This window comes from Syngnathus scovelli, chromosome 22 (genome assembly GCF_024217435.2).
Source record: "Syngnathus scovelli strain Florida chromosome 22, RoL_Ssco_1.2, whole genome shotgun sequence".
NCBI lineage: Eukaryota > Metazoa > Chordata > Actinopteri > Syngnathiformes > Syngnathidae > Syngnathus > Syngnathus scovelli.
Window position 1 is genome coordinate 6751038 of NC_090868.1, and position 27545 is coordinate 6778582.

At 41.3% G+C, this 27545-nt stretch overlaps 1 protein-coding gene across 3 annotated transcripts in view; it reads right to left on the reverse strand.

The window, feature by feature from the left end:
- Positions 1-406: 406 nt before the first annotated feature.
- ttll12 (tubulin tyrosine ligase-like family, member 12) overlaps positions 407-27545 on the reverse strand; it is a 34024-nt gene continuing 6885 nt past the window's right edge. For all 3 annotated transcript variants that reach the window (XM_049761371.2, XM_049761372.2, XM_068649655.1), the window contains 12 exons: positions 26770-26968; positions 24107-24266; positions 23356-23489; positions 23183-23259; positions 23000-23116; positions 20251-20439; positions 19815-19926; positions 15101-15252; positions 14941-15022; positions 14779-14847; positions 11771-11909; positions 407-5291 (listed from right to left, as the gene is read on the reverse strand). In XM_049761371.2, the coding sequence (XP_049617328.1) occupies positions 5140-5291; positions 11771-11909; positions 14779-14847; positions 14941-15022; positions 15101-15252; positions 19815-19926; positions 20251-20439; positions 23000-23116; positions 23183-23259; positions 23356-23489; positions 24107-24266; positions 26770-26968 (1582 nt within the window). In that variant the 3' untranslated portion in view covers positions 407-5139. The remainder of the gene's footprint in view (positions 5292-11770; positions 11910-14778; positions 14848-14940; positions 15023-15100; positions 15253-19814; positions 19927-20250; positions 20440-22999; positions 23117-23182; positions 23260-23355; positions 23490-24106; positions 24267-26769; positions 26969-27545) is intronic.

The window sequence follows — 27545 nt, forward strand, 5'->3', positions numbered from 1 at the left end:
TCACTGATAACAAGACACACAAGAATGCATGGTGAAGAGAAACCTTTTTCCTGCTCTGTTTGTGGCAGAGGCTTCTTTGAAAAGTCAAATTTAGCACATCACACGAGAACGCACACTGGAGGAAAACCCTTTTCCTGCTCCGATTGTGGCAAAAGATTCTCTCAAAAGTCACTTTTACGAAAACACAGGAAACTTCACACTGAAGGAAAACATTTTTCCTGCTCAGACTGTTGCAAAAGATTCCACGAAAAGTCAAATTTAATACATCACATCCGAACACACAGTAGAAAAAAAAAACTTTTTCTGCAGTTTGTGGTAAAAGCTTCTCTGCCAAGTTACAATTAATAGAAACACAAGAATGCACAGTAGAGAGAAACCTTTTTCCTGCAGTGTTTATGGGAGAAACTTCACTCAAAAGACACATTTATTGAATCGACCACATCACAATATACAGAGGAGTAAAACCCTTTTCCCGCACACGCTGTGGCAAAAGATTCTGTTGAAAGTCAAATACAAGACAACACATCAGAACACGCAAAAGTCCAGATTAATAGAACACATCAGAAGACACAGTGCCGAGTTTGTGGTAAAAGGTGCTCTGTCAAGTCACATTTAACAAGGCACACAAGAACACAGAGTGGAGACAAGCCATTCAGTTGTAGTGTTTGCGCTAAAAGATTCTCCACTCGCATTCCGAGACAAAAGTGTGCTGGTGAGTATCGCAGCAATCTCGCAGACTTCGTCCGAGATGATGCAAAGAAATTTGATTTCATATACTTTTTCCAATTGTGTGTTATCCATTATCAGGTCTTCTATGTCATCCAAAGATCATAATCTTTGTTTTACATAGTTTTAAAGATACTTTTTTTTCTGTCAAACCATTTTAATATTTTTATTTCTGTTGTAATCATCTTTAAAATATGTTGACCCACCCCCGTGAACAGAAAATATTTTTCAGCAATTCAATATATCATTGATACATAATAGAAATAATTTTGGGCTTATTATTGAGCCCCGTGGTACGCCAATGTCCCTGTACTAAGATTTCTGGTCACCTATTTGCACAAGCTGTTGCCCGTTTTTTATTTAGCTGTGCAGTCAGCTCATCCCAACTCACCTAAACCATACCATTCCAATTTAGTGAATAATATTTTGTAGTCAATGGTGTCAATGGCTTTTTTTCAGATCCACAAATACTCCATTCGCTTACCAGTAATTGTTGTTTTTGTTATCTATACAATTTGTTATTTCTTCTATTAGTTCTATAAGTGTGTTGATCTATCTGTTCTAATCCATATTGATCGTTTGAAAGCAGTTTTCAACAAATTTTTGCTGTATAAAAAAGATTCTCATATCCCTTTTTATTTATAATCTTCCAAACTTGTATCAGTAAATCAAGCTTTAGTCATCGAGCCAAATGTATAGCATACATAAAATTGGAGCTTTTGTTTACAATAAATTGATAACCCAATTATTTTAATTCAAATACACCTTGTAAAATTGCTTTAATATTGAAATAAAAACCCCTTTTTAAAATTGTGTTAGCTGTATTTACTAAGAAGATAAAAAACAATGTTTGCTCATAAAAAAAAATTATTTGTAAAACAATTTTACGTTTGTGTTTATTTGATAATTGTCGGTGCTCTACACATTTAATAGTTCTCCAGAAAAAAGAAGCAGCTCCTATGGACGAAGCCAAACGCGTAGGCAACCTCAAGTTCAACGTGGGTAACGAATGAAGCAGATGGTCTCAAAGTCAGAGATGATGTTGGAGAAATTTTGCTCCCACGTTTGCAATCGGATCAGCTGTTTTGCATGAATTATTTTTTCCTTTCAAAGGGATATTTGACATAAATTGGTTTGTTCTGTTACAACAACTATTTTGAATAAAGATTGTTGAATGAAAATGTGTAAAAAAAATCTAAGTGAATGAAATTATGGAGGAGATTGAAAGTGCTAAAATTGGATAAGTGCATCATGAAATGTTTATTTAGAAATGCCATTAAACATTTCATGTATTAAATATAAAAAATAGAAGTATTATGAAATGGGTCAATTAAATTTGCAATGACTATAGGGAAATATACCGTAATTTTCGGACTACAAGTCGCGGGTTTTTTCATAGTTTGGGTGGGGGGGGCGACTTATACTCAGGAGCAACTCATATGTGAATTTTTTTCACAAATTTTCAAAATTCAAAAATCCGCAATGTAATGAAACCACAATAAACGAACCGCGATGTAGCAAGGGATTACTGTCATTTGAACTGCAAGTGACGTCAGCAGCACGGCGGTTGTTTACATAAAGGACAAAAGATTCGATCACGAGATGACGAAGATGACGAAGGTTGAACTCTTGTTTTGTTAAATAAAGAGCCGTTTACCAAACCCACGTCTTTCCGGGTACTTTGTTAACGCTACAATATAGTTATATACTAGATCTGTGCGGCGCGCACGCGGCGTTGTTGACATAGAGGACGATGACATAGAGGACGAGGAATTTGATCGATGGATTTAATGATTAGGAGTGACACAGATGGTTTGATAATATTGTTGTTATATGATAGTTATTTGATATATACTTGCGAAATGTAACTTACGACGTGTCCGACGTCAGCGGCGCAGCGCATATGCGGCATTGTTTACATAATGAGCTACTACTAAAGCTCAGTGGCCTAGTAGTAGAGTGTCCGCCCTGAGACTGGAAGGTTGTGGGTTCAAACCCCAGCCGGGTCATACCAAAGACTATAAAAATGGGACCCATTGCCTCCCTGCTTGGCACTCAGCATTAAGGGTTGGAATTGGGGGGTTAGATCACCAAATGATTCCCGAGGGCGGCACTGCTGCTGCTCACTGCTCCCCTCTCCCCCAGGGGATGGATCAAAATCACATGGGGATGGGTTAAATGCAGAGGACAAATTTCACCACCCCCAGATGTGTGTGTGACGATGATCATTGGGACTTTAAAGGACGATTGATGGATTTAATGAATTGGAGTTCTTCTTCTTATCGTGGCTACAAGGCAGTTAGTTACGGCTTAGCCTGATGTGGTTCAGCCACAGCTGAACACATTTCTGTCCCTTCTCAATAAACTCTGCTAAGTCCGGTGCTGTGCAGGGCGGCTAAGATTGTTCGTTTTGCAGAGGAGAACACTTCGATGTTCACAGATAGAATTGTCAATGCTGGTCGTAAGAAGGTTCCTCATTTCCAAGATCAACCTTTGTGTCTCTCTCCAGGCATGATGTTGTTTTTTGTTCTGTAGCTTTGTGGCTTGTAACTTGCAGCTTTCGGCGTAGCTTGTAGCGTAGCTTGCAGCGTAGCTTTGTAGTGTAGCTTATAGCTGTGTTGTAGCTTATAGCTGTGTTGTAGCTTGTAACTTTGGTTAGCTTCATGAATTGGAGTGACACCGATGGTTTGATAAACGTGTTACTTATGTAATAGTTATTTGAATAACAATGTTACGTCAGGCCCGTTCTCAGCTCCTCGTTTGTGTATATGTCACGTTAGCATACCGTATCCTTTAGCCTGTTGCTGGTTCATGTCTGTTTTTGGTGTTGGATTTTGACAAATAGATTTGCCCATCAAATGTGCGACTTATACTCCGGTGTGACTTATATATGTTTTTTTTTCCCTTTATTGTGCATTTTATGGCTGGTGCGACTTATACTCCGGAGCGACTTATAGTCCGAAAAATACGGTAAATACAATATCTGTATTTGATTTAAATTTTCATGGTCTGAGTTCCATTTCATTTTAAATTCTCTACTGTGCTCATTCATAGGTTTTCACTAGATGGGAGCCTTGTATAATTTACTTCTTGCCGCTATAATGGTATCAGAGGTGGTGAATAGATCTCAAATGATGATTGCTTTGATTCTATTCCCTGATCATAAAGTCTTTTTGAAGCAATTTGAAAAATATTTTGAGGGTGCATATGGAACAGCAAGCCAAAGTATTCCAGACAGGATTTGGCAATTTCCTATTTGAAAGACATTCAGAGCATTCCAGACCGATACTTTAGATTCTAAAGCAAACCCGGGGAAAATACGGCCCGCGGGCCATATCCGGCCCTTTGTGCGTCTCTGTCTGGCCCGCAATCATAAATTACATTTGATTACAATTTAATAAATTAAAAAAAATCTGTGTCGTACATGCAATACAACTGTGCTGCTTTTACTTTGAAAGGCGTCGCACTTCCGTGTAGCGTGCGTGCATGTGAGCTGTGCGAAGTAATGCTCCCCTCAAAATGTGTGCTGACGCGAAGAAAAGAAAAGTTGACAAGGAGTGCCGTGTTTTCAACAAGACATGGACTGCCAAGTATTTCTTTACAGAGCTGAAAGGTAAAGCCGTGTGCCTGGTTTGTGGCACACAGGTCGCTGTGTTTAAAGAATATAATTTGAGTCGCCACTACACGACCAAGCATGAGGAAAAATACAGAAATCTGTCTAATAAAGAGCGCGCAACAGAGGGTGATGCATTGCTAGCAAAACTGCAAGCCCAACAAGGACTTTTTATCAAACTTCACACCCACAGAGATGCAGCGGTCAGGACAAGTTTTGTCATTTCCCGCAAAATTGCCAGAAAAAGTAAGCCGTTTACTGACGGAGAGTTTATTAAGGAGTGCTTATTGGACTCTGTTGCACTGATATGCCCGGAGAAAAAGAGTGCATTTGAGAATGTGTCACTCTCCCGACGTACCGTAACAAGGCGGGTTGAGGACACATTGATATGTTTCTATAAATGTGTTGTAATTCACAGTTTGAGGAAAAGTTAAAGTTAAGAATAAATTGTACTGATTAATGATTTTTTTTATTTGACCTATACACCACAATTTCACATAGCCTAATATAAATATAAACAGAATAATTGTAGTCTTCTAATTACCAGTACCAGCTATTTAAAATAAATAATTTAGTGCATATTACAATGGAATAAAGTTGAGCAGGTTTAAATTATCGTTGGTGTGGCCCTCTGACATAACTCAGGTTTTTCATGTGGCCCCTTGTAAAAATTAATTGCCCACCCCTGTTCTAAAGTATTCTAAAGTTTACAAGCATCAACAACATACTTGTTCCTTGACAACCTTGTTGATATGTTTATTTCCGTAAACCATAAACAAACTTTTACCAGCTCCACATGATTACAAAATCTGTGTAACAGGGCAGGCCTCAGGATGGTCCAAGAACAGCGTCTGGAACATGTGGTTGTAGAAGTCTGGGTGGTAGAGGCAGGCCCGGGTGCAGTCTGGGCTGAAGTTGAACTCAAGAATCTGAGGAACCATGGTACGCTCACCTGCCGTGAATTAAACATAAGACAGCTATTTATTTTGCTAAATGACAGATTTTTTTCTCTCATTGGATTGAATACATAAATGCAACAATTAGTAAGAATTCAAAAATTAAGTCATCTGATGACACTTTAGTTACAACTCTGAAAATGAAATCATTAACATTGTAAAACAATGCAAAAATAAAACATCTACCGACTGCAATGGGATTGATATGATGTTAGTTAAGCAAATTATTGAGGGAATTTCAAAGCCACTTGTGTACATCTGTAACTTGTCATTTTTAACTGGTACATTCCCAAAGAAGATGAAAATTGCTAAGGTCATTCCTCTTTATAAAACTGGGAGCAAACACAACTTTACAAACTACAGACCTATCTCAATATTGCCACAACTCTCAAAAATATTGGAAAAGCTTTTTAACAGTAGATTGGATGGATTTTTGGAAAAACATAAATTATTTGCAGAGAACCAATATGGTTTTAGAGTAAACAGATCAACAGCACAGGCATTAATGGAATCAATCGAGGAAATCACAGATGAAATAGATAACAAACGACATGCAGTGGGAGTTTTCATTGACCTCAAAAAAGCTTTTGACACAATTAATCATAATATACTATTCAATAAATTAGAAAAATATGGGATAAGGGGAATTGTATTAGACTGGGTAAAGGATTATCTGCGAGAACGGCAACAGTATGTAAAGTTGGGTAATCACTGCTCTGGATATTTGGACATAGCTTGTGGTGTTTCACAAGGGTCAGTTTTAGGCCCTAAATTATTTATTTTGTATATAAATGACATGTGCAAAGTCTCTAAAGAACTAAAACTCATCAATTTTGCAGATGACACATATCTTTTGTTCAGGTGATAACATCCAACAAGTGGAATCAGTGTTGAATGAGGAAATGAAAAAAATAAAAATGTGGTTCGACTGGAACAAATTATCATTAAATGTAAGTAAGACCAAGTTTATGGTATTTGGCAAAGCGAACATAAAGATACGAATAGAAATAGATGGGGCTGAAATTGAAAGAGTGCAGGAAAACAAATTTCTTGGGGTTATAATAGATGACAGGCTGAGTTGGAAGCCACACATCAAAAACGTAAAGTCTAAAATTTCAAGAAGCATGGCAGTCATATACAAAGCAAAAGAATTACTGGATTATCATTCACTTCGTACACTTTATTGTTCTCTTGTCTTGCCCTATTTGCATTACTGTGCTGAGGTTTGGGGGAATACTTATAAAACTTCACTACAGCCACTTATCATTCTGCAGAAAAGAGCAATAAGGACTATTCATAAAGTCAACTACTTGGAACACACAAATCCACTTTTCATACAATCCAAACTATTGAAATTCACTGACATAGTATCTTATCAAACAGCAATCATCATGTATAGGGCAAAAGCAAAACAACTACCAGAAAATATCCAAAACTTATTTAGGAATCGGGAGGGAGGTTATAAGTAATGGGGGAATCACAACTTCAAAATCTTAAACATAAGAACAACCTTAAAAAGTTTCTGTATCACTATAACTGGGGTTAAACTATGGAACAATCTAAGTGAGGAACTCAAGCAAAGTCCAAATATCCACCAGTTTAAAAGAATGTACAAAAATATGTTGTTTAGCGGGTACAAAGGCTAAAAGTGCCAAAGGGCTACACACAAGTTAAAATGAAACAGAAAAATAAGTGTGAAAGTGTATCTCCTTGTGTTCTGTTGTAGAATTACAGTATATGTTGAATCATTGGTTTAATGGATAAAGTGAGAAAGGGGTAGGAATCTAAAAAGCTATGCTTCTTCCTACTCCTTTTCGAGCATTCTTTATTGATTTATTTACTTATGTATTATTATTATTATTTATTTATGTATTTTTTCTGTTTGTTGGTTTATATTTTGTTTGTTTGTTGTATGGACTTATATGTGGCACTTTAGAGTGTGATTTGTTTTGTTTTTTCTTTTTTCTTTTGAATGTTCGAAATAAAGATATCAATCAATCAATCAAAAATTAAGTCATCTGATGACACTTTAGTTACAACTCTGTTTGATCAAAATAATTGATTTAACTTTCCGATAATAAAATACCGTATTTGCCGGTGTATTGGTCGACCTTTTTCGATCCAAAATCGACCGAAAAAAATCGACCTCGACTTATACACCGAGTCATAAAATTTAACTTCGTATTCATCGCTTCAAATGTGATGGTAACCAAGGCCGTTTCTCATGCATCTCATTGTGCGTTGCACTTAGAAAATTTGAACCGTGCGGCGTGCGCGAGTGCGCGGCACGCTGGAAGTCCAATGAGGCGCCGCGATCTCCTGCGCGGTGCTTATAAAGTGCCGATCCGCTCGGCTTGGAGCTATTTCCGACCTCCCGTTGGTGCCGGGCGGCGTGCGCGAGCTCGCCGGCCGCGATCTCCTGCGCGGTGCTTATAAAGTGCCGATCCGCTCGGCTTGGAGCTATTTCCGACCTCCCGTTGGTGCCGGGCGGCGTGCGCGAGCTCGCCGGCCGCGATCTCCTGCGCGGTGCTTATAAAGTGCCGATCCGCTCGGCTTGGAGCTATTTCCGACCTCCCGTTGGTGCCGGGCGGCGTGCGCGAGCTCGCCGGCCGCGATCTCCTGCGCGGTGCTTATAAAGTGCCGATCCGCTCGGCTTGGAGCTATTTCCGACCTCCCATTGGTGCCGGGCGGCGTGCGCGAGCTCGCCGGCTGCGATCTCCTGCGCGGTGCTTATAAAGTGCCGATCCGCTCGGCTTGGAGCTATTTCCGACCTCCCGTTGGTGCCGGGCGGCGTGCGCGAGCTCGCCGGCCGCGATCTCCTGCGCGGTGCTTATAAAGTGCCGATCCGCTCGGCTTGGAGCTATTTCCGACCTCCCGCTGGTGCCGGGCGGCGTGCGCGAGCTCGCCGGCCGCGATCTCCTGCGCGGTGCTTATAAAGTGCCGATCCGCTCGGCTTGGAGCTATTTCCGACCTCCCGTTGGTGCCGGGCGGCGTGCGCGAGCTCGCCGGCCGCGATCTCCTGCGCGGTGCTTATAAACAGCCGCATGCGCACGGCCTCCCGGAATTTGAACACATTTCGTCAATAAATTTCGCATATTGAATTTTGAAGTTTAATATAATGCAACAATTGAGCTCGACTTATACAAAGGATATATCATAAAATCGTAAATTTCCGTCGAATTTTAGGGGGTCGACTTATACACCGAGTCGACCTGTACACCGGCAAATACGGTAAAAGCAATTTGTGCTTCAATATGATCAAGCATAGATTTGAGTGTAGTCTGACTGGCCAAAGAGTCTCACAGGATTTTACTGCAACCTGGCATGAAAAAAGAGGGACTAGCTAATGATGTCAATTATTGGGGATAATTGAAACCTTCTACAAAGGTTCAATGCACAAATTGTGGAGTGAACTCATTCGATGATGAAGCCAAATGACCAACTCATGGATTCATCCAAAGAGCAACAATGAAATCAGACACTAGAACAGGTATGGGCAAACTACGGCCCGCGGGCCACATCCGGCCCACGGGACCGTTTAATCCGGCCCGCCAACCCTAAATAAATTGTATTATTAAACGTTTTTTTTTTTTTTTTTTTTTTCGGTCATTTTGCCTGCAACGACTGTGTTTCCCCAGTAGATGGGGAACCACTCGCCTGCGCATTTACTACCGGAAGCCGTGTCAAAAAGCTCGGTGCACACTCACAAGTGCGTGTACGTACTCAGTAGTACGGAAATGGCGCACTCGCGCTCTATTTGTATCAGTGCCGAAATTAAAGCGTGGGCTGTGACGACAGCATTCTTGTAATTTGCGCGCCGAGCTTTCGGATACAGTTTTACGCTAAAGCCACCCACAAACCTTCCCCTGGAATCCTTCCATTAAAATGAGTCGCCCATGGAAAAGCAAGGTGGACACTGAGTGCCGAGTGTTTAAAAAGAGTGGCCAATTTGGCTCGACGTACGCGACGTGACGTTCAGTCACATGAACATCAACATCAACCCGTCACAGATCTAGGTAAACGGACCAACACCTCGGATCTCTCCTAAGAATTGCCACAACAAATTTTACTCCAGACTATGACACACTATCAAAAAATGGGAGATCAACAACACTGTTCCCATTGAAAATGAAGGGGAGGCTTTCAAGTTTGTTGTAAAAAAATGCATTTTGAATATGATCTGTACAAATAGCAGGGATTGAAACTAGCGACCATTCTCATTTTCAAACAATGCAGGATGCTCAAGGACATTGATGCGCCACCTGTTTGTGACTAATCTTAACCTGTAAAGTTCTTAAGGCTTACTTTAAGGAAGTGTTTCCCGTTTCCTCACCTCTGTTACCAGGTGTTTGTGAGTTAAAACTCTGCTCTCATTTTCAGATACCCCTCACCGTGTTGCCATTTTGATTACTTTATTTGGATGTATGCTTTCACCGATTCTTCAAGATGATATATTTGGTCAGAATGTTTGCCGTTTGATGTGATCTCATAAGATAAACATCTTTCATTAATCTGACCTGCAGGCACTGAAGTGATGGAGACTGTTATTCATAACAACAGTGTCGTATTTTATGACAATCACTGATAGCAGTTTTTTAGGGATTTTTTTTTTTTTTAATGCTGTTAATAAATGCATTTGTTTTCAAAAAACCTTTTTGGAATATCCATGCTTTACTACCTACTAAAAGCCAAAACCTTTTATGCAATGACCTTTACAGGTCGTTTATATTACTTCACACTAACACTACATCCATCTGCTCCTGGTTCGGCCCCCCGGTCAAAATTTAGAACCCAATTCGGCCCGCAAGTCAAAAAGTTTGCCCACCCCTGCACTAGAAGCATATACCGTATTTTCCGGACTATTAGTCGCAGTTTTTTTTTTCATAGTTTGGTGCGACATATACTCAGGAGCGACTTGTATGTGAAAGTATTAACAAATTATTACTTGATCATTAACACATTACTTACTAGTATATCACGTCACATGTTATTTTCACATTAAACAGCATGAGGGCGCTCTAGGCCTGTGGAATAATTGATACTGCAACTGAGTATGAGCAACTAAAGGCAGTGCCGCATCTACTTCCGGAGTCAGCAGCGGCGTTATTTATAAGTGACACAGATGGTGAACATTTCGGTGGATTTAATGATTTGGCGTGACACAGATGGTTCGATAAACTTGTTATTTATGTTGTAGTTATTTTATATACAGTTTATATAGTCTGACATCAGTGCCACATGTACTTCTAGAGTCAGCAGTGGCGTTGTTTATAAGTGACACAGAGGACGAAGATTTCGATGGATTTAATTATTTGGAGTGACACGGATGTTCGATAAAGTTATTCGTGTCATAGTTAGGTAACTGTTGATATGTTACATTAGAGGCGGCTCAGTGACGCACTGGTTAGCACGTTCGCCTCACGGTTAGGAGGGTGCGGGTTCGATTCCACCTCCGGCCCTCCCTGTGTGGAGTCTGCATGTTCTCCCCATGCCTGCGTGGGTTTTCTCTAGGCACTCCCGTTTCCTCCCACATCCCAAAAACATGCTTGATAGGCCGATTGAGCACCCCAAATTGTCCCTAAGTGTGATTGCGAATGGTTGTTCGTCTCTATGTGCCCTGCGATTGGCTGACAACCAGTTCAGGGTGTCCCCCGCCCTCTAAACAATCGCGTTTCTCAAACTTTCTCCTATAAAATGATCGGAACTGTTCGATCTAACACATTGGTACTGCTTACCTATGTTTCCCTTCCATATCGATCCGTAAATTCACTCGAAACATGAACAGAGTAGCCTATTTTGACATGAAATAGCCTCGTGTGTAAAGCAGCTATCACTATAGCATTAGCCACCTGCAAGCCCCAGCTCGCAGACTCCCATGAGCCTCAGCAAAGTGTAAACAATTGCGTTTCTCAAACGATCTCCTATAAAATGATCAGAACTGACTAAAGTTTGATCTAACACATTGGTACTGCTTACCACTGTTTCCCTTCCATATCGATCAGTAAATTTACTCGAAACATTAATGGAGCAGCCTATTTTGAAATGCAATAGCCTCACGGGTACAACAGCTATTCAGTGACGCCCCCTGACCACGGTTGCTGAACTGCTGGGAAGCGATGCGACCTTGTAATTTACTAGTCGTACTAAAACGTACTGAAACATTTTGGCAGAGCACTGTGTACAACCAGTGTGGATCAACAAATTCATCAATTGATCCATATATAAGGCGCACCAGACTATAAGGCGCACTGTCAGCTTTTGAGAAAATTTTTAGGTTTTTAGGTGCGCCTTATAGTCCGGAAAATACGGTACTCTGGTGCAACTTATATATGTTTTTTTCTTCTTTATTATGTATTTTATGGCTGGTGCGACTTGTACTCCGGAGCGACTTGTAGTCCGGACAATATGGTACTCTTTGCTTTTAACCGATGTTTCTATGACTGTCTATTTAACAAAGAATGGGTCAAATACTTGCCATTGTCATCTGTTCTCCACTTCAGCATGAGGTCTACAGCATAGATGGCACGAGAAGATGGGTATGGACAAATACCATATGGGGCAGGTCGAGATGAAGCGGCCTGGAAGAGCCTCTTCAATGCTTCAAACAATTGTGCCTGAGAGAGGAAAAGACATATAATGCTTTAAAAAATGGACTTGGCAACTACCATTGTTGGCCATTGCTGTATCAAAAATAATCAACAGGTCTTGATTGACAGGATATGTACCACAGTCATTTGAAGTGTTGGTAAAAGATTCATTCTAAGTCTTGGTAAACAGTTGGTAACCAAGTAAATAATGACTATAGTAAATAATAATAATGATCATGATAATAATAATAATGTATATAATATTTAGCAATGACATGCCACAGGGGTCTGACTGTAGACCACTATTATCTTTGAAGGTTTAATGTTGATGAATTTGAATTTTTTTGCATAAATCTTATTATTGGGTGTATGAGGATTAAAGTACTCATTGACCATTTATCCAATCTTTATAAACCTTGGAGGGTGTCTTCAAAATACCGTAATTTCCGGACTATAAGCCGCAACTTTTTTTCCATAATTTTGGACCCTGCGGCTTATAGTCAGGTGCGGCTTATATAAGATTTTTTTTCATGATTTTTGTGATGACTTGATCACTTTTACTCTTAACACTATTATATACAGTAAAAGCTACAAAACAAACTGACAAATAACTCGTTTTCAAATGAGACGAGTAAAAACTGGTCAAATATTTAAAAAACAGATATTAAAAGTGAAGACAATTTGCAATTCTAGTAATGACACACGAATTTGATGCACAATTTGTCTTCGCGGGCCACATCGAATGATGTGGCGGGCCGTATCTGGCCCCCCGGGCCTTGAGTTTGACACCTGTGCTCTAAACCCTTTCTCTTACTCTGCCATATCACTCAGAGATTACACAAAGCAGTGGCGCTGTTTGGACCATCTGCATTGTATTAAAACCCAATCATCACTCAGACATTACACAAAGCAGTGGCGCTGTTGGGACCATCTGCATTGTATTAAAACCCAATCAATCAGCATTTAAATTCAATTCTTCTGACATTTTGCTCACCAAAAACAAGTTGTAATGAATGTGAACATTTAATGCATTTTATTCAGAAGGTTACTTTGAACCTTAAACGGCGGCGCGGCGTACTTATGGATTTTTACGGCCTTCCGCCTACAGGGGGCGCTCTCGCAGGAAGCAAGAGCGAGACAGGCGAAGAAGAGATAATGCGCCGAAGAAGACGTGCTAGTTTGTGTTTACATTTCGCGCATCACGCGGAACGCGATCAAGTCGGACATTACTGAAAGGAAAGGAAGCCTTTATACACAAACTGTCATCATGGGGGACAAAAGAAATGTATATGATGCCGCTTTTAAGCCAAAGGCAGTCGATGTTGATGACATTATCTTGTGTCTACTCTGGAGCGTACTTATGGATTTTTACGGCCTCCGGTCTTCAGGGGGCGCTCTAGCAGGAAGCAAGAGCGAGACAGACGAAGAAGAGATAATGCGCCGAAGAAGACGTGATCGTCTCGCGCATCACGCACACCCCCGCATTCACACAAAGACAGGAAGCTTTTATGCACAAACCGTCATTATGGGGGACAAAAGAAATGCATACGATGCCGCTGTTAAGCTATACGTGTCGCTCGCTAGTTTAATGTAATTTAGCGCTTCGTGCATGAATAAGATTAGCATGAACAGAACCTCTTCACACTCGAAGAAATGCATAAAACCGACGACGAAAGAGAGACTGAGAAAGTGTGAGGCGAAGGATATCTAAAGCGATTCCAATCGGACACTAGGGAGGAAGACTTCGATAGTTTCAGTGCACAGGAGGAAGATGAAGACGGCTCTTTTTTTACTTTTACTGGTATGTTTTTTTTAACCAGCCCTGTTAGTGCTGTGCTTCCGTGTTGCTGCTGTGTTACCGCCGCGTCTCAGTGACTTTGCTGTGTTACTTCCGTGTTGCCGCGGTCTTACTGCCACGTCACAGGCAGTGTTTGGAAAGAAATGTTAAGGTATGTTATTAAAGCTTTAAAAAAACTTTCTGTGTCCAGTCTTTCTTTGCTAATAACTCGCGTGCACACTTCCGCGTTGCTGCGGTACTACTGCTGCGTCACAGGCAATGTTTAGAAAGACATGTTCAAGTATGTTATTAAAACGTTAAAAAGACTTTCTATGTACTGTCTTTCTTTGTAAAAAACTCGTGTGCACGTGCGGCTTATAGTCCGGTGCGGCTTATGTAAGAAAAAAACTGAAATATCCCTGAATTTTTGCTGGTGCGGCTTATAATCCGGTGCGGTTTATAGTCCGGCAATTACGGTATGTGTTTTAACATGTTCTCCAAATCCGACATGAATGCCAAAATTTCAGCTTTGAAAAGAGTTGCTTTAAGTTGGTATATGACCCAGAAATGCCAATGTAAATGACAGGAGAAAACCACTGGCAGAGGTAGGATTTTGTCCTTGGGGTGTGAGGGGTTACTGATATTTCAGTAGGTTCACAAAACAAAACAAAAATTTACAAACTCCCAAAAATCTTAAAAATATGCTTATATATGTTTCCTATGAGGGACAAGTAGAAGTGTGGTTAAAAAGAAAAATATCCCAGAAAAATCTGAAAATAGCCAATAGTCAATTATCTGGATAGTCATAGTACAGAGATCAGCTGAGCCAAAGATCACATCTAGTGTCTATTGTCCGATGTGAAGATCTGATCACAAATGATCTGGGGTCCAAGCACATTTTGGGAGGGGGGTGGGCCCTGTGCTACTAAAAACTGTGTTTTTAGTAGAGGCTTATTGTGATACAAACACTGTTTTAGTACAAACTAAAACTGATTCTCAAACAGTCAATTGACTCTTGTCTCCCGCTTGCCAAACTCTAAGAGTCAAATGGAAAATTACAATGATTTCTATGTACATCCCATCATGACATCATCGGTCCAATATATTTGAATCACTTACTTCCACTTCCTTCCATGTGCATTGTGGGTACTGTTTTTCAAACATCAAGATGAACTCATCATAGTGAATCTGGTGACAGAGATCATCGGTTTCAGATATCAATTAATCGTATATCAGACCATGACGAAAATTCAACTCATAAGGAAATGCATTTAATTGTACCTGTTTCAGCTTCACGCCCTCTGTATAGTTCATGACTGTAAAATGTTTCTGGTAGTCATCAAAATGGTCCAGGGAGAAAGGTCTGAAGAAATTCAGAAAAAATTGTCCACATTAAATTTACGTATTCCAAATTGATAATCATGGTGTAATGATGCAATACCTATTAGCAAAGCGCAACCAGAAAACATTGTAGGCATAGAGACGTAAAGGCTTCACAGAGCGTAGCATCATCATGTAGCGGATGTCAAACTTGACCAGTCCGACATCCTCCCTCTCAAAGAGTACTGGGTCCTCGATGTACTTACACACAACCTGAGGCAAAAAAATATCTTTATTACCTTTATGTGGTTATAAAAACAGACATTAGGTACGCACAATAATTACCCGCCAGTTGAAGAATGATTGAATGAATGAATTATTTAAAGAACAGCATGTAATACCATAAAACCATCCAGGTTTTTTTTCCTAAAATAAAACTTTTAAGAGCCCAAAGAAAATTATGGGGAGTATAGTTTTTTTCAAGGATAAAACTTTTAGAAGTCTAATTAAAATCATGTTGCACGTCTGATCGTGCATTGTTGTTAGGTTGAAAGCCTGATTGAAGTAGCGAAGCACTTCCGATTGCTGGTGCTTTTTGTTACGTTAAAAACCTAAATATAGACACTGCGTAATTATCGGTGGGTGCGTGTCTGTTTTAATAGTAGGTATACTGTAGTTTATTGTTTGAACTCTTTGATGTTTGTGCAAGACTATGTGTTGAGGGAATTCATTCCATCCTTTATTGCTATGTATGAGAAGGGGTTTTGTGCAAATGCACTTTTTCGTTTTGGGATGATGCAGTTTCACTGGGTGGCTGTTCTGGTTGGTCTTTTTGTATCTCCCGAGGCAGGCTGGATAAACTGAGTGGAGGTGGTCGGCTCCATGTAGTATTTTGAATATGAGGGTCAGGTTTGATAGCTTTATTCGATGGTTGATGTCTAGCAGCTCATACTCATTTAGGAGGGGACAGATGTGATATGATTTGGGCTTTTTTGCTAGTATTTTTATTTCTCGTTTGTATACTGATTTTAGGGGTTTGGTTGTTACATTTGCCTGTGACCAGCTCGTTATACAGTATATGAAGCGGGATAGGATCATAGCATGGTAGAACGTTATTGCTGCCTCCCAGGAGATGGAGTTCCTAATATTTTTGAAGGTGTACAGGCTGCATTGATACTGTTTGCCATTTTCTTAATGTGTTTATGGAAATTTAGGTTGCCATCTAGGTTAATACTGAGGTATTTAGTTTCTCCTGTTGCTCCCCTCTTACTGTGAATGCTGGCCAGTGGTGTAGTCTTGTTTCTGAGAAGAAAACAGCATCGCTTGGGGCTAGCCGAGAAGAGTCTAACCAATTGCCGATTTTGTCCATCCTTTTGGTTAGGGTCTCTGCCACAGTGAGAGCATCTTTGCCGCGTGGGTATACGACAGTGTCGTTGGCATACATCTGTATACTAGTATTGTTCTGAGCTGAGGTTAAGTCATTAATGCAGACTGAAAAGGTCTGAGTATCGACCCCTGCAGGACGCCAATACGGATTTCTGTTAGTGCGGACTTTGTTTCATTTTCATCAATTTGTACACATTGCTTGATCTGAACCAGTCTATGACACTGGGAGCCAGATTGAATTGTGTTAGTTTGGCTAAGAGAACGTCATGGTTGACCATGTCAAATGCCTTTATTAGGTTCAGAAAGACCGCGCCTACGACGCCTTCCTGGTCAAGTCTCATTTTGAGGTATTCTATCAAATGGCAGCAGGCTGTTTTGGTCGAGTGCGCAGGGCGGAAACCAAATTGTGCGGTGTGCAGAAGATTTTGTGATTCTAAGTGATGGATAAGTTGCTGTGCTATCGCTTTTTGAATTTTTTGGAACGTGCCGGGAGGATCGTAATGGGTCGGTAGGAGGATGGTGTCTTGTCCATAAATGTCTTTTGCTTCTGATTTTGACAGTGATGAAAGGATTTTCAGAGTAGTGGCATGATTGATCAGGGTTAAGAATGAGAGGGGGTGATTCATGCAGCTTAGTGGCTTGTCTTAGCTCAGGTGGGTTGTTGGTTATTGGCATTATTGTCATATTAATGAAGTAGTGATTAAAAGCTTCCACAACTTTTACATTGTCCGTGGCCACCATTGCATCAATATTGACATGGATTGGTGTTGTAAATCAGTGGTCTCCAACCCCCAGATGCATTTGATTTTGAGTTTCTACAATTGTTTTTAGAAGTTTTCTTTACAAAATCGTGACATCATCAAACACAAAATATTGGCTGACAGTAATTGGCTGAAAAGACAAATTGTGCATTAAATCCATGTCATTACTAAAATTTCACATTGTCTTCACTTTTAATAATCATCTTTTTAAAAATATTTGAACAGTTTTTAGTCTGATCTGAAAAAGAGTTATTTGTCAGTTTGTTTTGTAGCTTATACTATATGTATATGATATGGGGCTTTCATACATTTATTTGGGTTGACAGTCAAAGGCGCAGACTCAATTCTTGGGGCTTTTCTGTATTTAATCCACACACAGCGCACCGCATTATAGGGCGCATGCATGCCATGATTAACGGTAAACGAAAAACATCACGGGAGCAAGATAGTGAGTTCGGTTGTACGTTGCTGTACTATTTAACCATGTACTCTACTGTGCTCAAATTATTGTTAATTGATATTCATATGCAAATCCATCCAAGTCCTCATCTTCTGTATCCAAATAAAAAGTTGGGCAAGTTCACCATTAAACATGCCAAGTTCCTTCTTGTCGTTGTCTAGTTGTTGTCACGTTGCTCTTCTGCAATAATCCGAGCTTTCCAGGAAGCTCTAATTGTGCTTCGTAAGCATGTGTCTTTGTCTGACATTTTAGAGGGTCCCAATGCTGTTTTCTTTGCACAAACGATAGTATTTATTTATCAATGGCGGCGGAGGTACGTCCCCCTCCTGTATGTCCCCACATTTTTTACCTGTAAGCGTCTTTGGGTCCTTGAAAAGCGCTACATATATAAATCGAATGAATTATTATTATTATTACTCTGCGCGTTACATTTAGTCCTCTGATTGTTTTATTGCCCCAATCTACGTAAAACGTAATGTCCTCTGACTGGTTAATCGGGTCTACATATTACGTCTGTATATTACGGAAGCCACACAAAACAACTTTACATATTTTGGAATTCGAACCGCACAAAAGGCGCATCTCGTTAAAAGGCACACCTTCATTTTTTGGAGAAAACTAAAGGCTTTTAGGTGCGCCTTATGGTACAGAAAATATGGTGAATAAAAATGACAATTACCACTCTGAAACACGTCTTTGCCTTAGCCAACCATATTTGCTTTTCTTGTTGTTAACCCACCCAGTCTCCACTTTGTGTGTGGAGCAGCCAAGGTTGCGTCAGGATTACGCAGTTTATTCAATCAATTCATAGTTGTTGGAATAATTTTAAGTGAAGCTTTGGCCTGCCAGACCTGGCCTTTACGAGTTTATCTTTCCTTTTATCTAGGTTCTTCCTTTTTAGTGATAGGGATGTCTTTTGATCCCTGTCAGCCATTTGTATGTATCCTTCCTGTCCTTATGTTGTCTGTGTGTTTTCGTTCCCGTAAGAGGCCTTCACTAACAATGAGCAGGGCTTATTTGCATAGGTGACATGTTCTTTGTTTGATTCACAGGAACTTCATTCCTTTTCATTTGGATGTAGGTTTGGTTCATAGATTGTAGTTTATCAGACCTGTTTTTCTTTGTTAAAGGTTACATACAGTTAGAAGTAGTTGCATAAAAGTTATCCCATATTTACTCAATGTTTGTTTAAGGAACTGCATACCGGTTACCTCAAGTTCGTTTAATGTGTGTTGAAATGTTTAGGACAAGTTACTTATTATTATTATGTGTTAATTACCAAGTAGATAAAGTTAGCAAAGGTCTAGTTGCATTTGTTCCACAGCAAAGCGGCAATCAACATGCTTCAGTCGAGAACGAGTCAGCCAACTGTGAGGGAAGACGGCTGGGGACGGCATCTGCGGGGGGTCAAGAGCCAACAACGAAGTGCTAATTCACACCGCACTACATTCTTTTGCTAATCAGCGTTGCTACAGACACAATCCCCCCTCCCTTAGTGTAGCAACGCCTCTGTAACCAGGGCAACCATAACATTAAAAAGAGGGGCACGTGGAGTAAGGACTCAGAACTGATGGAGGTTGTAACTGAGATTGCTTTCTCTATCGTTCTCCTCGCGAGTAAACCTGTTCTGGTTGTCTTCTCCTCTTCATTCCAGCGAGTGATTTAATGTCTAATCGTATTTAGACCTAACAATAGTAACGCACCACATTTAACGTTCAGTAACGATAACGGCGTTGTAACGGCAGAAACAGTAATTAGTTAGATTACCACGTTACTGGAATAATAATGGCATTACCTGATGCCATTATTCTAAACGCCTTTATTCCAAACACTGGTTAAAAGAGATTCAATCTGGTCCTTGCTGTAGACCAGACTTCTGATGTTGAGGTGTCCACCAAATAGACCTTTGCGTTTATTCCTTTTGTTCTAGATAATTTGGGCATGATTAACTGTTTGAAATATTTTGCCTTTGTTTTAGTGTCGCTAACGAAGCGCCCGTGTGACATTTCAATTTGTGAGACTGGGAGGGCTGGTTTCTCACTCCAATGGATGAAGAGTGGAGAGTCTCCAAGTGTGTTGTAGCATTCAATTTTGGAGCAACACTTTTTCGTTCTAGCAATTACCAACTTGGAAGGTTGCCCAAACCTTACTGTGCTAGTAGCGCCAGGGCAACATTGCTTTGTTTCTAGTCATTATTCTAAATATCAAAGCATCAACATATACATCACCTTTGGTGTACTCTCTCGCTGTCGGATAACGTAGTTCAGATTGTTGGTGATGTGTATGTCCATTCCACGGGCCAAATTCCATGGCTTGCATATCCAGTGGTTATCTTGGCCCCTAAAAAACAAAAATCTCAGGTGAGATTTGAAAAATAACAATGAATAATAAAATCAAATAAGCAAACAAACAAAAAAAAAAAAACAGCTTAAAATATTGGCGGGAAAATTAAGCTTCCAATTTGATTCATGAACCAGTTGTATTGTTTGCCTCCTCGATATGGCACTCTGTTCAACATTGAGCTGAAAGCCAACTGATTTGCCATTTCTTAGAACACTTTATTGAACCCAACAGTGCCATCTAGAGGAATTAAAAATGTAAAAAATGCATCAACTGGTTCATGAAGCAAATATGAAGTTTAATTACTACAAAAAAGATTATAACCTTTGTTGTCTGTCTTGATAGTGCTTTATGAATTGTGGAAGCTCTGTTTGGAGATTGAAAGTCTTCGGTATCACATCTGAAGCGTCCTTCACTCTGCGGGCAACGGCAGCAAGGCAATCCTTCACAGTGATGAGGTTCTCGCAGGGAAACTGGTTGAGCATGACATTCGGTCGCTCTGTGCTGAACTTTCTGTCGGAAAGTTCACACAATTACATTCACACAGAGCTAAGTATGTACTTCCAAAAGCAATTGCTGATTTACTGTTAGAATCATTAAAATAAATGGCAGACTAAAGCTATTTTCCAAGCGCCAAAAGTAGGCAGAAGTAGTAGTCATGGCAAAGGGTATGTTAGCATGTGGTTTCCTTCTCACACAACCTGGATTAACAGCAATAAAAAGCGCAACATCCGACAGGATTTGACCTTTGGCCACAACGTGACAGGATTGAAGCTAAAGTTTGATTCAATAACTGAGTTTGTGGATGGGAGGAGTGAAGCGGCGCGCACCCGGAGTACATTTCCAAACGCACAAACGATTAGGGATTGTTCGAGGTCTCGTTTTTTGGTAAAATCAATTACCCCTAAAAATTTAACTAACACTCCAGTGAAATGTGTTTTTTTTGGATGATCAATGTGTTTTTTCAGGATGATCGAAGGCTTTCAACTGTGGCTACATTTTCATTTTATTTATTTACATGTTTATTTAAACAAACCGGTGTGTAAAATCGTGGTACATAAGTCAGTTCCACTGTACAAAGTGCAATGCTCACCCAAGAGTGCTTCAAAAATACTGAATGAAGGCACCATCATTTCTTTTCCAGGTCTGTTTAATGATTTGTTTTAAATTATATTCTTAAAATCCATCCATCCATCCATCCATCCATCCATCCATCCATCCATCCATCCATCCATCCATCCATCCATCCATCCATCCATCCATCCATCCATCTTCTCTACCGCTTGTCCCCACAGAGGTCACAGGCGTGCTGGAGCCTATCGCAGCAGTCATCGGGTAGTAGGCAGGAGACACCCTGAACTGATTGCCAGCCGATCGCAGGGCACACAGAGACGAACAACCATCCACACTCGCACTCACACCTAGGGGCAATTTGGAGTGCTCAAATGGCCTACCAAGCATATTTTTGGGATGTGGGAGGAAACCAGAGTGCCCGGAGAAAACCCACGCGGGGACGGGGAGAACATGCAAACTTCACACAGGGAGGGCCAGAGGTGGAATCAAACCCACACCCTCCTAACTGTGAGGCGACGTTGCTAACCAGTGCGACACCGAGCCGTCCATAATTCAAATAATAATTTATTATTTTTGTTATTTGTTCATCATTGTATATATATATATATGTATATATATATTTTATATACCGTATTTGCCGGTGTATTGGTCGACCTTTTTCGATCCAAAATCGACCGAAAAAAATCGACCTCGACTTATACACCGAGTCATAAAATTTAACTTCGTATTCATCGCTTCAAATGTGATGGTAACCAAGGCCGTTTCTCATGCATCTCATTGTGCGTTGCACTTAGAAAATTTGAACCGGGCGGCGTGCGCGAGTGCGCGGCCCGCTGGAAGTCCAATGAGGCGCCGCGATCTCCTCCGCGGTGCTTATAAACAGCCGATCCGCTCGGCGGGGGCTATTTTCGGCCACTTGGCGCGTGCGCACGGCCTCCCGGATGTGCCGGGCGGGTGCGCGAGCTCGCCGGCCGCTGGAAGTCCAATGAGGCGCCGCGATCTCCTCCGCGGTGCTTATAAACAGCCGATCCGCTCGGCGGGGGCTATTTTCGGCCAGTTGGCGCGTGCGCACGGCCTCCCGGATGTGCCGGGCGGGTGCGTGAGCTCGCCGGCCGCTGGAAGTCCAATGAGGCGCCGCGATCTCCTCCGCGGTGCTTATAAAGTGCCGATCCGCTCGGCTTGGAGCTATTTCCGGCCTCCCGTTGGTGCCGGGCGGCGTGCGCGAGCTCGCCGGCCGCGATCTCCTCCGCGGTGCTTATAAAGTGCCGATCCGCTCGGCTTGGAGCTATTTCCGGCCTCCCGTTGGTGCCGGGCGGCGTGCGCGAGCTCGCCGGCCGCGATCTCCTCCGCGGTGCTTATAAAGTGCCGATCCGCTCGGCTTGGAGCTATTTCCGGCCTCCTGTTGGTGCCGGGCGGCGTGCGCGAGCTCACCGGCCGCGATCTCCTCCGCGGTGCTTATAAAGTGCCGATCCGCTCGGCTTGGAGCTATTTCCGGCCTCCCGTTGGTGCCGGGCGGCGTGCGCGAACTCGCCGGCCGCGATCTCCTCCGCGGTGCTTATAAACAGCCGCATGCGCACGGCCTCCCGGAATTTGAACACATTTCGTCAATAAATTTCGCATATTGAATTTTGAAGTTTAATATAATGCAACAATTGAGCTCGACTTATACAAAGGATATATCATAAAATCGTAAATTTCCGTCGAATTTTAGGGGGTCGACTCATACACCGAGTCGACCTGTACACCGGCAAATACGGTATATATATATATATATTTGTTATTATTATTATTTATTATCATAAATAATTTAGTTGATTTTTTAAAAATTCTGAAATCATTACTTTTGTCAAATTTACATTATTTTTGTGACTACTGTGAGCATTCAATAATTGCATTTCTAGCTTGTCAAAGACCAAAGCTTTCGCTGTAAAGTGCAAAAAAAACATCAATATCTGTCAATTTTATTATGAGAAATTATGAAATTAACAATTCTCCTCGCCTGTAGTCTTTGATGTGGTTGTAGCTCCAAATGATATCCGCCTCCTGCTTGTTCTCTGTCACCTCAAAACGTCCATGCGTCAAGTTGTTGATCACTTGCGACATTTCAGAGTATACCCTGGAAACAAAGTTGAAAAGAAGTTGGGCGAGATGTATCAACAAGTCTTAATGTAAAAATACATACTTGAGTGTTCTGTCCCTGGGTAGTATGGCGGGATGAACGTCCACAGGAAGTTGCTCCTTGTTCTCGTGTAATACCGCCTCGACAGACGCCATGCGAATGAGATGCATTGATCAATTCAACAGAAAGGAAATTTGAGGAGAAAAGATTTCTATGAACACATTAATGGTCCTCACCTCATAGTATGAATCTGCAGGCTCTGTGTTTTGGGGAGAAATGCCTTCAAGATCGGCAGGTAACCATGGTAACAAACGGCACCGTCTAACCAGAGGGTCTGTCTCACCGTATGCAAAGTCACGCGTTATTTCATCTGTAAAATTAAATGATTAAAAATGAGTGAAGTATTTTTTGAAAATACTATTTGACATTTTTTAGCTGTCTTCGTCATTTTTGGACAGGCATAGCTTAAAATGTGCAGTGGGGTCTTTAAAAAAATGCTAAATGCATTATGTGATTTGAAAATAAATAAAATGGTTTGAATTGATGGAGAGGTAAGATACATTCAAAATTATTATATATATATTTTTTTACTTTCACAGGGTCGCTATCTGAATTGTAAATAATTTCTTTTTTTAATCAAATCCTTTGTAATCATTTTATTAGTCAGGATAATGCCATAGACGGTTTTAAAATAAACTTTTTAAGATCACAGTGTGTGCTATATCTACAGATTGAATTATGAATTTAAGCAGTTGTAAAGATTTCATCATCGTTGTTTTCACTATTTGCAACAGGGCTCAGACATCTTAAAAGCCAGGTGTGTTGTGAGGAAAACAAGGAAACTCTCCCAATTGTGCCAAAAATAGAAGTCAAATACACATCTGGAAATATGATAAATGCTTGTTGATGGTCTGGGGCCAGCCTCGGGGTTTATTCATATTTTCCATCTCTGATCTGTGATGTACATGAATGCGTGTTTTCCATCACCTCCCTCTTGCAGGTCTCCGAGAGGCCAGAGTACAGTGAAGGCCGCTTGCGCCTTGGCAAAGAAGAAAGGAGCCATGGCACAGCTGGGTTGGTCAGAGTGATGCACTTGAGAACCAAACTCATCCATTATGTACCACACTGGAATCTTCTCTTCTGCACACTGAACATAATAGTAAAATCAGTGAAAAAAACCAAACACTTGCCTATTTGTATTTTTATGCTCTTTCTCGTATATGAGAACATTTCACAACAGCTTTATAAATGTGAGTTGGTATTAAGTTGACATGATACAGCTTGACAGAGACAAGTTTCAGAAGCTAAATTTAGCATTTAATTCAAGTTAGGGAGTTTTGCCATATGTGCATACATATGTTTGCCTGCACTTCCAGTGAATATTTTTTAGATAAAACGATTTGATATTTTCTTAATAATAATAATAATAATAATAATAATAATAATAACAGGGCGGCTCGTTGGCGCACTGGTTAGCACGTCCGCCTCACAGTTAGTAGCTTCCATTCCACCTCCAGCCCTCCCTGTGTGGAGTGTGCATGTTCTCCCCGTGCCCGCGTGGGTTTTCTCCGGGCACTCCGGTTTCCTCCCACATCCGAAAAACATGTTTGGTAGGCCGAGTGAGCACTTCAAATTGCCCCTAGGTGTGAGTGTGAGTGCGGATGGTTGTTCGCCTCTGTGTGCCTTGCGATCGGCTGGGAACCGGTTCAGGGTTTTCCCCCGCCTACTGCCCGGTGACTGCTGGGATAGGCTCCAGCACGCCCTCGACCCCCATGGGGACAAGCGGTATAGAAGATGGATGGATGGATGAATAAATAATATGATATAATAATAATAAATTATATTAAACAGTTTGAGGATCATACATTGAGTAATAAGTAAGTAATAATATAGGCCATATGGGGCGGCATCAGTTTGTTTATTTATTTATTTGCTTGTTTGTTACTATTTGAGGACGTGTGTGATAATGTACTTCAATGTTGAAAGGATTCCCACAAAACCTATAAAACATCAAATAGCGACAGTAGTTTTTTTGAAAAGACAAACATTTACATGGATTATGTTTTGCTTTAAAAATTTCACTAAAGAGGGGGTCCTCAGTTTACAACGGAGTTGCGTTGTCTGGTGTTCACAACCCATGTCTCTCGTATTTGTATATTATTTATGTTATTTTTTCATATTTCATCTGATATATTTAAATACTTTTTTCAACCTAAGTGGTTTTGCGTTGTAAGCGTCGTAAAGGCGTCTTGAAATTCGTAATGTGCGGTAAGTACTTGGTGTGCGTGGCAGAAGAATATACCGGGGAACCGAGGAAGACGGTGTTACCCGTTCACACCCTAACCCTCTCTTGCAATGCCCCTTCCAGTGTGCAAGCCAACCACAGGAATAAAGGTAAGGAATTGTTTTCTCTTGTTTTATTACTGTACTGTTTCATTTTATTACTGTTCCGACCTACACCGAAATTCAGTTTACGTTGCTGCATAGGCTTCCAGTGGAACCCCAGAAGTCGAACGCCTCAGTACTTGACTTTGACGGAAACGGTCAGGAACTCCAACATTAGTTGGCCTTGTTGTTTAGCGGATTTTAAACCATTGTGACACCTGACTGCAGATGAACACGGCACACTTCCAGAAAGCTGCACCTGGGAGACCACAAGATCACAGGGGTTCAGGTGAAGAGTTGAGTTCATGCAATAACAAACGAGAGGTAAGAAAGTGACTGTATTTGCCAACAACTGCCATCAAATTGTTCACATTGGTTCACTTTTGGGACATTATTTTTAGGACGTTGACACTTGTAGCATGGGTAAGTACGTTTTGTGTTCGAATAGTGCTATTTTGTCATGTCTGATCTATTTTTAGCTCATTATTTATCTTTTAAATGTCCAACATGTCAAGCATTACATACGGATTACGTAAGGCAGTGCTTCAAGCTTTTCCTATAATGCAGTGGTTCTTAACCTGGGTTCGATCGAACCTCAGGGGTTCGGTGAGTCGGCTTCAGGGGCTCGGCAGAGCTGGTATGTCATTGCCCCGCCCCCGCCCCACCCCGCCGTCCGCGGATGACCGAACACACCGGTAGGTCTTGTTCACGAGTGAGGGCAGGATGGAGCGCGAGATTGACAGGCGGATCGGTGCAGCGTCAACAGTAATGCGGACTCTGTACCGGTCTATCGTGGTGAAGAGAGAGCTGAGCCAAAAGGCAAAGCTCTCAATTTACCGGTCGATCTATGCTCCTACTCTTACCTATGGTCACGAGCTATGGGTCGTGACCGAAAGAACGAGATCCAGGATACAAGCGGCCGAAATGAGTTTCCTCCGCAGCGCTTTACAAATAAAATTTATTATTATTATTATTATGTACTGTTTTAAACAAAATTTGAGTAATTCCTTCGGAACACAACTGCTTCGCTTCTCAACGCTCCTTCTAGAACAAATTAGCGTTGAGATCCAGGATTTGACTGTATTTTAAATTTGGGAGCTTTCTGACCTCAAACAAATTTTAAAATACTTTAATATTTTATCCACAGTCTTCAGCTAGAGTAACTTTTATCTTTAGCGTAGCCTGAAAATGAAGTAATGGAAAAGAAAGAATAACCATCACAAATGAGATCAGGTACACTGCAGTGCGTGTCATTTTCAATGTACCCCTTGCGAAAGTTGGTAAGTCTGGCTGTAAAGCCACATGTGCTCCATCACCAACTCTACTCCATCAGCGTCGCTATTCTGCTCACTCAAGTCCAACCCCATGAGGGAGGCCATTCTGGGCAATAGGCCAGGAACCTGCTCCAGCTGCTCACGAGCATGATCGACACGATATGTCCAAGCATGGTCCACCAGAAAAATGCTGCAGACACCAATTAAAATAAATTAAAAGCCAATCAAAAACTCCAGAGTTGCCTGAATACTTCCTGTACATGCAATCCAGATAAATCAATTTAAACATACATTAATATAAAGGGTCAAATTCTGGATTTCAGCAAATAGCAGCCAGCGCAAAATTAAAAAGTCGCAAAGGTGACTGAATTTACTTCAAAATGTCATAGGCGTTAATAAAATTATGATAATAATCCATCCATCCATCCATCCATTTTCTGAACCGCTTAGTCCCCACGGGGGTCGCGGGCGTGCTGGAGCCTATCCCAGCCGTCATCGGGCAGTAGGCGGGGGACACCCTGAACCGGTTGCCAGCCAATCACAGGGCACACAGAGACAAACAACCATTCGCACTCGCACTCACACCTAGGGACAATTTGGAGTGATCAATTGGCCTACCAAGCATGTTTTTGGCATGTGGGAGGAAACCGGAGTGCCCGGAGAAAACCCACGCGGGCTCGGGGAGAACATGCAAACTCCACACAGGGAGGGCCGGAGGTGGAATCGAACCCGCACCCTCCTAACTGTGAGGCGGACGTGCTACCCAG